General features: G+C 39.2%; 1 protein-coding gene across 10 annotated transcripts in view; it reads left to right on the top strand.

Annotated features, from left to right (window-relative positions):
- The window catches only part of PDLIM5 (PDZ and LIM domain 5), a 123973-nt gene that overhangs the window by 39325 nt on the left and 71542 nt on the right, over positions 1-13106 (top strand). For all 10 annotated transcript variants that reach the window (XM_040064485.1, XM_058420728.1, XM_040064493.2 and 7 more), the window contains exon 3: positions 2359-2510. In XM_040064485.1, coding sequence (XP_039920419.1) covers positions 2359-2510 — 152 coding nt within the window. The remainder of the gene's footprint in view (positions 1-2358; positions 2511-13106) is intronic.

Raw genomic sequence — 13106 nt, 5'->3', positions numbered from 1 at the left:
TTTGGCTTTTTTGTTGAAGCCTTTTGTAAAAGGATTCACAAAACAACTTGCAGTTCTTATGACTTCAGCAAGTCAAATAGTTTTTTTGAAAAAGGATGTCTCCTTTTTCCTTTGCCTCTTTACTTGCTTGCTCTGTTAACTTTTCCTTGTTTGCACCCTCTGGTTTCAACTCTGGCTGAAATAGCTACATTGATTCATAATGCTGAGGGCATGGCTGCTATTTTGACGTGACAAGTCTTCCTTGATCTCAGGCCTCTTCTTTCACCAGGTTAACACCAAATGGGAGAATTTTTCTGATTTTCTCTGTTGTTTTTTAGCTGCTAAAGATTGCTACTGCAATCAGCAAGTACGGAATTGATGTTGAAAAATGCCAGCAGGAATGCACTGAATGTGAAAATTTTCGGGTTCAGTTTATGTGTTGTCAAATGAGTTTTCCATATGTTTTGCAACATTACACAATACTTTTTCTCAGTTCAAGTATTTGTCTTAGATGCCATCCAATACACGTTGCAGCTGTCATGTATTTCTTGTCACTTAGCTTTTAGGAACGTGACTTAACCATATCAGGTAGGCTGATGGCACACCTTCCACAGGTTTACCCTACACAAGTGCAGAGACTCATATTTCATGCATTATTACCTCTTCACCCACAGACAGTTTTCAAGATGTAGCCTCACTTCTCCTGTTGAAGTGAATGATGTAGAGATGGGTGACTATAATTTGTAAAGTAACAAGGAACTAAAACTTCTTGGTCCTGCAAGAACTAAAACAGGGGCTGCTAAAAAACAAAGGGGATGAAAACCTTTGGCCTACCTTTGAGAAGTCATAGAATCACAGAATTGTTAAAGTTGGAAAAGACCTCTAAGGGTCACCAAGTCTAACAGTCAAGGTAGCCAGTACCACTATGTTCACCACTAAACCATGTCCTCAGGTGCCTTATTCACACATATTTTGAACACTTCTAGGGATGGTGGTTCTACAGTTTCCCTGGGAAAGCCTGTTCCGGTGCTTGACAAGGCTTTGCATGAAGACGTTTTTTCCTAGTACCCAAACGAAACCTCCTGTAGTACAACTTGAGTTTAGTCTCATCCCATCAGTTGTTACTTGGGAGAAGAGACTGACCCCCATGTCACTCCACCCTCTTTTCAGACAGTTGTAGAGAGGGATGTGGTCTCCTCTGAGCCTCCTTTTCTCCAGGCTGGACACCAGCTCTCAAGTCACGGTCTAAAGCACCATTGTGGCTCAAGGTGAATTCCACTATTGGAAATAAAGAGAAAGTAATTTTACTGTTTGCAGCACTTCCCTAAAAGCATTGATTTCTTCAAGGAACAGACTCACACTTGCAGGCAGAGGACAGAGTTGTGAAGTTTTGCATGCACAGCAGCAGCAGCTGCATCTCTGCTGTAAGACGGGAAATGCTTCTGGAAACATAGAGGGATTGGCACCATCCAGGATTTTTTTTTAGCCCGCTATAAAATGATTAGTAGATTGAGGACCAGGTATATAAATCAGTGCATAGATCTTACCATGTGTTGCTTTAATTCCTGTTTATGTTCTTGAGCATGAAGGTAGTTGAAATTCAGTTGCATCAGATGAAAAGATTAATTTATTGTTCAGTTGGGAACAATAATGTGAAATTTACAGAGGCTTCTGTTGCAATATTGTTTCATTCAAGTGGACCAAAGGCAGTTGAACTGAACTTGGGCAGTGACCTTGATTAAAGAGTCAGACCTCTCAAGAGGCTTTTCTTATCCTGATCTGAATATACTGCAGGTCATTGGGGCCTGTAAACCTACTGAGAGAAAAACAAAGCCCTGCAACCAGCCTGTGTGTGATGTTGAACTTTTGACTTTCTAGTAGTTGCATCTGAGGAAAAGTCAGCTTCATTATTAACAGTCTTCCCTGCACATGACCAGTCCTTGACAAATAAATGAGCTTTGAAGAGATTTTTAAGTGGAAAATCTAGATTGGAAAAAGCTGGTTTACATTCTTTCTCTCTCCTCTTGTGAGAAAAATTTCATATATGAAGAGAAAGGTGGCTGGAACTTGGAGTGCAAGACGCTCTTTGAGTGCCTGTCCCTTGCTTGTGTCTCTTTGTGAATGTCCATAGCTTCCAGCCAGCAAAGTAGAAAGGGAGTCTGATTTTGAAAAACAGGCTATACTGTGCAATATTTTCCTGTCATTGAAGTGAAATAGGAATGGATACCTGCAGGTATTGCAGCAATTTTCACAGGATGCACAAATGAGAAAAGATTTTACTTTCCATGAAACAGCACTGAATAAAACATTGTGATTTTTGCATTCAGTATGAACATAAACCGTCCAAGTTTCTCATTAGCCATTCTTGCGATGTTTCAGCTTAATGATGGTGGCAAGGCAGCCCAAGCACACGTGGGAATTGGTGATGTGGTTCTCACCATTGATGGGATAAGCACGGACGGGATGACTCATCTAGAAGCACAAAACAAGATCAAGGCGTGTACGGGCAATTTGAACATGACTCTGCAAAGGTAAGAGAGCTTTTTCTTTATTTAAAGAGAATTGATCATCATCCTAACAGTAGTTAGGAGGATAAAAATGTATAAATGGTTTGGCAAAGTCCATGGAGTTAAATGGCAGTGATTGAAAGATATGCTGCCACAGCCTGCAATCTGTCTTGATTTACAGCATTTTAGAAAACTTAGTACATGTTAATTATGTGGCTTGACGAAGACTTTTTCCAGCCTTATTCTATTTCCTCTTCCTTGTGAGTTTCAGTTTTGATTAATCTGTTTAAAAGTAGGTCTTATTAATGCTTTTTTCCCCCTCCCCCAGCTGACTAGGAATATTTTTTTGGGTCAAGTCCTACAGTGCCATTCTTATTGGCTAACAGAATGATGGATTCAAATAGTTAACCCTTGAGTTAAATGGATGAAAACACTTCTGCTCAGAGTTGGTGAGATGTTTCCACCGTGTGATTTCCACCGTGGTGATAGCACTATGTCACTAAGTAACCGTCTCCCTTTGCTAATTGAAATTCCTGCTACAGAAGTGACAGCTTGGACCAGTCTCATTACTAAATCATAGAGTTTATTGAATGCCAGCATATCTCTAGTGTAGTCTGGGGCTGTGTTTTGGGAGTTGTTGCAGGAAGTTAGCAGGATGCTCACATATGGGTTATTGAACCTGAAGTAGAATGAGCAGCAACACAAGCAATAAATTCCTGCAATTCTCAAAAGCTTCCCAGGGCTAAATACTGTTTTTTGCTACAAGACTGCTATTTTGATTCAGTCATATGAGTGAACATATTGGAGAAGTTTGGCCTCTGAATCCATCACATAGGGAAAAGCATCTCTTCTTCTTTTCAAAGAAAACAGCAGCATTTGTACGCCATGATTGCAGTTTGTGCCTGCCTTCAGCAGTGCAATGTTCTTTGATGAGCATTGGTTGAGGTCTGTAACATATCTCTTCACCAGTTACTGACTGTTCTTTGTGGCAAATTATCCTTCCCTCACATGAAAGGACTACATCTTTCTGAAAGTTAATCAGTATTAGGGTAAAAAGGGATGTAGTGCATCCATCTCCAGGGTGGCAGTGTTTGTTCCCAGCCCTAAGTGGTGTTTATTTGAATGGTTATGTGAGTGCTTTCTTCTCTAAGAGGCTGCAGTTCAGCCCTGCTTGTTATTTCTTGTTTTTCCTGTTGTCCTGTGCATTGGTCCATAGGTACCCTGACTAAGGGATTCCCTTTGCTCAATCTGAGGAAAGGAGTATCTTGTGGTGTGGTTCATGCCTAGGGCATCTCCCTGAGTGAAACTTGTAAAAGCAGCGTTAAAAGTTTCTCGATGAAAGACAGGCATTATACCAGCTCATTAGAAGAACTACATGTTGTATCTAGTGTGTCATTTGCTTTTCTGACTTCCAAGGAAACGGGCAGGTCGCTTAGAAATGCACTTTCCAGGACCCACTGAGTCACTGCAGCAGGTGGGTGGGTTGGCCCACTTTCTCCTGTCACTATAATTGAATGGGCAGGGTTAATATCAGATATAGGAAAGTAATGGCAGGTGTGTCCCAATCAGGTAATAACTTGTCAGAGGCTGCTTCTGGTTGGGTGCAGAGATGAGTAGTTTGAAAATCAAATTAATCATGAGTTAGCCTGATTCCCTGCTGTTCTCACCCTTCCTCCCTAGTGTAGCATCTGACTCACCACTGTTGGCTACCTGACAGCTGAAGACTAAGTCAGGATCAGAGTAACAGAGATTAAAGGAATAGCCTTGGTCCTGGCATCTGGGGGTGTGACAGATGTCCTGTCTTGTGGCTCTGCTGCTTTGCAGTCTCATGGTCTCTGCTGTTTTGAATTCTGCCTGTATCCCAAGAAACCAAAGGTGTAGGCAGTGCTCTCCTGGTTCCTCTACCTGTGAAAATTTCATTGCCCTGCTGTTTAACAGATCTGCTTTGGTTGTTTATTTGTTCTTTATAGCCTGGAAGAAAATGCTTCTTGGAGTCAGACTGACTCATGCTAACTGGAGATGCTGGCTGCCCATGCAGAGGGAGCTTGAGAGCATAAATAGGGTGGCAGGATAAGCCATTCTAATATTGAGTGTTCTCCATAATTATATTCTTGTGTTTCTGCTTATTTTCCCAAAATGAAACAGAAGTAAATGAAATCTTTTAAGCTGTTACTGTTCACATGCAAGATTAAGGAGATACTGTCATTGTGAAGCAAAGCTGGCCTTCAAAATATGGATTGGTGCCATAGAATAGGAAATTCTAAGGCATATTTTATTTTGCTCTTACTGCTTTTCATTTATCTTTTGTTTTTACACTTCTGAGATTTTATCTACTTTCACACAGTCTGCTGATAGTTTGAACTACAATGAAAGGATGTTGAGGTTAGTTTTGAAAGAATCCATCAATTCTGAGATACTGCCCTGGTTTGCTGCTGCTTCAGAAGAACACAATGGTTAGATGGTTAGTGGCATCACTTTGAGGATGTACTCCAGCACCCCAGTTTGCACAGTGGTCAGGGCATGACACCACTTCGCCTTTTAAAAACTGCAAAGGAAACTTCTTTAGTCTACGGCAAAGGCAAGAGAGGAAATTCTTTGTTATCAGAGTCCTTATTATAAATATTTTAACTTGATAGTTAACCTATTTAGGTTTTCGCTTGGCTTCCTCTCTTCTTCATGTGCAAAATAGAAAAAATAAAATTAAGAGAAACTAAACAAGGGGCAAGAAGTAGCTTGTCTGGGAGGTCGGAAGGGATTTTTAAAGCACTGCCTTCAAAACCTTTACTTACAGATTTAAAGCAGTATATTTATGAAGGCAGATATGCATGTACCCCTTGTGAAAAACCAATTTAGATGTTTTGTAACTTGTAATTGAATGTTGGCAAAATATTTGAAGGGCAAACAAAAGCTTCCCTTTGTTCTGTGTAAGGCAATAATATCACAGTTTGTTTTTTTTTTTAAACATGGAATTGTTGTGTGCCCTGGAAAGGAACTGGAGGTGCAGCTGACACAATTCCCAAGTCCACTTTGCTTTGAGGTTGCTCAGATACAAATGGACAAAATTGTCCTTTGTCAGCCCTGTGTGCAGTAGTAGGTGCTTACCGTTTGCATGTGTTGGCAAGTATTTTCGGGCATACGTCTTTAAAATTAATAAGTTCTGTAAACAAGGCTCATTGTTTAGTATAAAAGTTATATATTTTTTTCTCTTCTGAAATGAAATGAGAATGTAGCTACGTTATTTGTGCATTGTTCATATTGTAGGACTCAAAAATATGGAGTGTATTTTTCTTCTGTTCTTTTTGTTTTGTAACTTGCGATTTTAACTTCTTGATAGATCTCCACCCCCCTCCAATTTTTGTTTCTATTCATCCCTCCCTTTCTGGGATCTTGCTCTTTTGCACCCCAATATTTTATTTTCATCTAAAGCCATTCCGGTTTCCCATGAGGACAGATGGAAACCAGATGCTTGCTTCTTGGATATATTTTCAAGTTCAGTAACTTAGCATGGACTTTTATAAATAAATCTCTAGGTTGCTGAACAGCTAAAAGCCACCACCTATTTTTAAAATATTATTTTTGGGGACTGTTTCTCCAGACATTTGCCTTAATGATTCTTTGGGAGTGAGAAGGATAAAGAATTGTGGATTTCTACAGATGAATGAGATCATGATACCTGTGAAACTTCTGGGAAAAGTCTCAGCAGTACAGGGTTAAAAGTAAAACAGAAAAGATAGAAAGTCTTGGCTTTGTTTTTCCTGTAATGACAGTGAACATATTTACCTCTCTATTTAGTAAAACAGATCTGCACAGGTATAGTTTGATTTGTAAAGGAATTTCTTTCACTCTGTCTACGAATTTACTAATTTAGGACAAAAGGCATTGAAGATTGCTTGGCTTGGCAAGCAAAGGAGGGTTCTCCAGGTTGTTTGCTCCTCTGTTGCTATATTGCAGTGCTTTTTTGGGGAGGTGATAGAAATTTTATGGGCACAGTAAGCTGGCAGTGAGCAGTTACTGCAGTTCTGATTCCAGCTTTTCAGTGGCGGAACACGGCTGCTACAAAGCAATGGATGAAATTTCAGTGATGGCCATGGGTTTGTTGGATTTTTTCCCCTAAACCTTTTTAAAGCATAGGGTTGCCCAAGTGTCACAGGTGAGGCTGGGGCCTCCTGGATGTTTTTGATGTCCTACAGGACTCCGAGACAAAATTTAGATGAGCCATAGGGCTGAGTTCTACAGTTTGTAAACTGGAAAGCCATGACATTTGTTTTAGCTGCCTGACTGAGTATGAATCTTTATCATACTGTCCTTCCATGTCTTTTTGGTTTTTATTTCAAGAAGCATGAAGTCTAGGCTTTTAGCTTAAGGGCAGCTGAAATTCTCATGATTTAAGATACGGTAACAAGAAAAAAAAAGTTATGGATCGTTTGAATTCTATTTTCTACGATAGTTTTTCAAGTTAACCAATTTGGAAAGGGTTTTCAGCAGTAAGACTAGCTTAGTGTGCCTTTTTCTTACTATTTTTTGTTTAATTTATAGACCTCACTTTAGATGATGGTTAAAACTCATGTTTTAGTTCTATGAGTCATAGGTTCCTTGGGTGGGTATTTTGTTTCCCTAAACCATATATGGATGAGCTTGAAGAAAACTATGATAAGAATGCATTCTGAAGTCTTATTTTTCTCCCAACTTTGGTCATCATCATTTCCCTTACATAGGTATTTTGACTTTAGCTTGGTTCTTCAGTGATTTGCTTTTTTAGAAAAACAGAAGCTTCATGCTTCACTGTCCTAGGCCAGTTGAACAGGGCCAATAATGGTTGCAAGACACCACAGCTTCTGAATAATTATTTCAAAACCTGAAAACTTTTTTTTTTTGCTGTAATTCTTTTTGTAATGCTAATTCTTTTATAACGTGTTTCAGGGATGTCAAAACCAAATGTTGGATGATTAAGGAAATAATTTCTTTTTAATTGAAAGAGTTGAGATGCAAAACATTTACAGAACTCAGTTGAGGTTGTATGGCTTGGAATATGTAAACAAATTATATATTGGTAGTTCAGATGCTATTCAAAACCTTTGGCAACTTATTCCCCAAGGCTAGTTTCTTACTTTCAGTCGTTAATACTAGTTTTCAGTAATTATGCCTGAAAATAAACCAGGTGAAAAATAGTGCCTTCCAAACAGACATTGCCTTTGCTTGTTTAGTCATGTCACTAAGCTTTGAGGTGGTAGCTGCTCCAGGTAGCTCACTCAGTGGAGCCTGGTGAAACTTTAAACAATCCTGAAGAGCTCTCTGTTATTGACCACAGCCTTTTTGTGCTGTGCATTGCAATGCAGTCAACTGAGTGGTCTTAAGTCCTCCTGTTTTATCTCGCTCTAGAATTAAATGATATTGGGTTAAAACATTGTCCAAAGAACTCAAAGCTAATGAATGATGCTGGGGCATTTTTTTCATCCAAAGGTTGTATAAATCTACGCACTTGTTGGAAGCAAGGTAGGAACGTTTTGCTCCTAATTTAGGAGCTGAACAGATTTAGCTAGCTAAGCCATGCGTTTGGAAAGCCTGCCTACACACTAAATTAATGGAAGGGTACAGCTCTTGCTTCCAGGTGAAATTCAGAGTCTCGTTGTATGTAGCACTTTGCTGCTCCTCAGGTAGCAATTAGATGAACCACAAAACATGCTGCAGCTAAGTGAATCCAACAAACTAAAGGCTTGCTTGGAAGTTCAAAGGAGAGTTGCTGGGATGAAAATGGAAGGTTGCATGGTTAAAAACAGAGTTCACTGACTTGCACAGGATGATACCTACCCATCTGCCAGGAAAATAGGTGGGACTTGAGGGTGAGTTAAGCAATGGTAATAACAGCCTTTCTCACACTGTGTACCTTAGAGTTTTGCCAGGAATCTTTAGAGCTGCAAAAGATTGGTAAAGGCTGTGCACTTTCTCAAGGTTGTTGCAGTAAGTAACATGGGAACATAAATACAGCAGTAAATAAGGATAGTGGACAATGGCAAATGCCAAAGGCAGATTGCTATTTACTGAACACCAAAATATTTCCTTCAAATTTCAGTTTAAAGATGTTTTTCACTTTTAATTTCAGGTACATTCCCGTCTGGCCCCCATGTAGTTAATGCCACCTCAGGAAGTTGAAAATCAAGCAAAGGGAGGTTAAAGAAAAAAACATTTCATGTGTTGGGGGCTTTTTTTTTTTTTTTTTTTTTTTTTTTTTTTTTTTTTTTTTTGGCATGTGTGTGTTTTTGTTTGTTTGTTTGTTTGTTTTCATTTTAATTTTAGTTTGTTTTCCTCCAGGGAAATGCACAATATTACCTCTGAGTTGCAGCAATTGCAGCCATTTTACCATTATGTTTTTGAGGTTTTGTCTACATAATTTTATCATGGTGGGTCAAACCAAGGGCAGTCAGATCAGGGGGTATTTAAAAACGTCACCTTCGTTTGTGTGAAAACAAGGAGGCCATCATCAAGAAACTGTCTCTCACAGACTGAGAGAGAGTAAGTTCAATTTGGGATAAGTTTTCAAATTCCTACTCTCATAGTCCAAGTCCTTGATAGAATAAAGGTTGGTAAGGTTGCTTGGGAGAGTAGCTCAGATGTTACAATCAGCAGAACCTGATAAAGGGCTGGGGAGGAGATAAATTGGGGCATCACTCTTTGGAGGATAGTGAGTGATTGCGGTGGAGGTTTGCACCTGAGAGACCATTGTGAAGATGGAGAGAGGAAGGTTTTGGATCCTAGCAGTTCCCATCTGTTTGCAGTGGATCAAGTGGAAACAGAAGTGCCTTAATTGGTCATCTTGCTTTTTTGCCTCAACCAGTGGGAAACATCTGTGCCATTGCTTTATACAAATTCTTGCATAGCACAGATATCTGACAAAACCAGCAAAAGGTAATTCTGAATTTGACTTTTCGTTTGTTTCTTAAAAATACTGCTTCTTTGCAGACAAGGAAGTAAAGTTGGGGGGTTTTTTTGGGGTTTTTTTTCCAGCATTTTTCTTTGAGTAATTTTGCTGACCCTATAGATGTTTGTTTTAAAGCCCGAAACCATGCATATCTTTCACATATGTTGAGATTTGCCAAAAAAAAAAAAAGCTTATCGCATGCTTTTGTTCTATAGGCAGCGTTCTTTAATTCCTATATTTAAGATCAATATGAAAATACTTATCTTCCATTATAGTTCTGCTATCGGAATTAAACCGCTCTGGTGTATAATTATGCTTTTAGAAAACAAAGACTAAACTGTTAAAGCAAAAAAATGAAGTGCAAAAACCATGGGTTTTAAAAGTGGCTTTACACAAGCAGATGGTTAGAAAGGTAATAGCTTTGGTTTGATGTTTAGGTGTACAGTAGTTTAGAAGCCTATTTTCACTCCATTATAAAACTAAAGTGAACCAAATCTGTATTCTGGTTTAGATCTGACACAATTGATTTCTGTCTGTGAAGACAGGAACAGTGAAGGTCTATTCGCATATATTTTTCCTGAAATAGCATAATTCAGTCGGAGCTATCTGGAAATTAGATAATCATACTTGATCTTGGCATGTGCTGGATGGACAGCGTGCCTCAGTATGCAGGGTGGGGATGGGCTTGCAGTGCTCTGCTTAATGGATGAAAGACATGATAATGATACATGACTGCTTGTGATTTAGAATAACTTTCAGAAATACCAATAGCTTTCTCCTGTCTTACAGAATTAAAAAATAAAATGAGTTGAGGAGTATCTTTGTGGACAGCAGGGAATTGCTTAATGAACTCCACATTGTTCAGTTCATATGCTCTTGCTGTAAGCAAGAAATAGCATTTGCAAACTGAAATTTAATACAAAAGACATCTAGGCTGAGCGAGGTCGTGGCTGGTGTTACTACAAGTCTGACTGTTATTTAGCAGCATTTTCCAGCTTGCAAACCCCTTTAAGTTAGTTTTGCTTTAGCTTGCTTTGTATTCTGCATGTTGCAAAGCCTTCTCATTGCTGTTGAACGGTGGAAGCAGAACGTGAGATATGCTTTCAAACATCTCCACATTAAAGAGATCTTTAGTAGCGTAGATGCTTCTGAGGAGTAGATTGAGTGTATTTCCCAAACATTAAATATATATATTTTAGGAATGTAGGAACACAACTAAGCTAACCTTCCTTATGGAAATCTTAAAAAAAACACTCTTTAAAGCCACAGGAGTTAATTTTGCTATCAATATCTCTGTGATGTACAATAAAGTTGCTGCTTAAGAGGTACAAGTGCCAACTTCCTACATGGAGGGAAAGGAGTCTCCGCTGACAGGGCAATGTGGTATTTATATGCCAGGTGCTTTATTCCACCATTGTCAAGAGCTGTTGTGACTGCCTGTATAAGTGCAGTTCAGGCACTTTTTACTTTTCATTATCTCTTCACACAGGAGATGCTGAAGGGCGTGTTGATTTCTGGGGGTGGGGAGGAAGGGGAATTGGTTTGGGGTTCAGTTTGGGTTTTGCTTCAGAAAACGGCAGAAATAGAGCTATGGAATAGTTTAGACTTGGAAGACTTATAGGAAAGCAGTGTTGTTTGCTCTTAGTGTGATTTCCTGGCTAAGTCCTGCTTTTTAGTTTTTCTGAGGAAAAGGTTCGTAGCTGTGTTTCAGGAAGCTCTTTCAGTTACTGCTTTCCTCCCATTTATAAATAATCCCCAGATGGGAGTGTAGGATTGTTTTTCTTTTTTTTTTATTTAATGAGTTGCAGAAAACCGTCAGAAAAGAGATATTCATAGGTTTTTGTTATGTTTTGTTTCATTTGAAGTGATTTTAATGAAGTACTGTTCTCCAGGAGGCCTTTGATGCAATTCGTGCTTTCATTTCCTTATTTTCTAATGGACTTCTGTGGTATTCATGGTGACAGTCACCAATATCCCATAAGCACTGCAGCATAATGAAGAAAAACAGTTTTTTGTTTCTCTAGTAATATTACCTGCTGTAGGCAGCAGCTGATTACAGCTATTTTAAAATGCTATATATTGCAAAATGTTTTCCTTTACCGATCTTACTGTGTCAGGTGGGGTTTTATTTGTCAGAACTGATGTAGTGGTTTAGCATAGGTTTTAAATTTTTAGTTCCATTTCTGTTTTTGCAGCAGACTTGGCTGTGTCTTAAAGTTTATTTTCCTAAAACTAGACATTTCCTTTTAAGCAAATAACCTTTATCTGCTTTGTGTCTAGTGAGATCTGATCTTACTTGATAGCCATCAATGCTCTGAGGACTTCAGTATCTTAGTATCTTCATACTAAGAAAAATAAAGTATCATGATGATAAATCAGGAGTAACTATTACCAGTCATTCTTGCTTAGTCCTTGTGAAATAAAGTTTGTCTTCCCCCTTCAAATATTCTACTGTTGTTGAGAGCCCCACAGGCAAACACTGCTTGTTGCAGTTCTTTTTAGCTTTTGTTAATGATGTGGATCTGCTTTCAAGTGTTAAATAATGTTTGGGGTTTGGAGTGCACACAGGTTTCATTTCCCAGAGTAAAGTTTCCTATGATGCAATAAAACTAGATGAAAGGTGGTGCACCTGAGTGTTCTGACGATGCACTGTAGAGTTTCACAGCCCAGTAAAACAGACCTGAGTTTTTCATCTTCTAATGCTGCTGTTAGTTCACTATTATTAGTGAAATCCAGCTTTGCCTGGTGATTGAATAGCAGAGAGCTGTGTATAGATTGGTGGTTGTTTTTTTGTTGTTGTTGTTTTGTTTTGTTTTGGTTTTTTTTAATATCCTCACTCCCTCCCATTTTCCAGCGGGGTGTGTTTTGGCCTGACACTGAAAAGGATGTGTTTTAGTGGACATGTTCTGGACTGAACACGCAGCCTGAAAAACAACAGGAGAATTAAAAACCGTAGGGATTGCTTTGTCAGTGTATTGTATCAGTGAACCTGTTAGTCTGGTATCCAGACCCGCTGTGGCTGCTTTCTGATGATTCAGCACGAGGGGGGAGTGAGAACTAAACCGTGCCTTTGTAACGCCTGCATGGTGAGAACCTGGGTGCTTACACAAGATATGTGGGTTTGATTATCATAAACACTTGTAACCAATAATTAAACTGGGGTCTTATAGGCATTGTTTCATGTATCTGTCAACATAACTCTCATCCCAGACAGGCTAACAACGTCAAAGTGTTCTTGTTGTATATAGATGAAAAATATTTTCTCACACTGATTTTTCTTTCCCCCAACTGCACTTTCCTTCAATTTTGGTGCACAGTGTATCCCCACTTTTACCTAATCCACAGTGAGTTGTTCAGGCAGAAAGTAAGACGGTTTTCTTTATTTATTTCTGTGCAACCCCTCTGCTTTTGGCAGGGTCTGCACCAGATCTGAGCCTTTGTCATCTTTGTGGTTTGAGACTTGAGGCAGGAAGTCTTCAGGACCCATCTGACTATTCAGTTTAGTCACAGCTGAATCCTTATTCCCACCAGGAAAAAAAAAAAAAAAAAAAAAAAAAAGGCCTTTGTCTCTTCAGTTGCTCATGTGCACATTCTTTCATTCATGGAGATGCAGCAATTTCTGGCCTTGAAAGGACTTTGGCTCCCTGCTGGGGCGGGGGCTCAGAGGACATGCTTTCCTCCTGACCTCATGGTGCTTCTGGTAG

This window comes from Hirundo rustica, chromosome 5 (genome assembly GCF_015227805.2).
Source record: "Hirundo rustica isolate bHirRus1 chromosome 5, bHirRus1.pri.v3, whole genome shotgun sequence".
Taxonomy (NCBI): Eukaryota; Metazoa; Chordata; class Aves; order Passeriformes; family Hirundinidae; genus Hirundo; species Hirundo rustica.
This window is presented reverse-complemented; position numbering and strand designations above follow the sequence as displayed.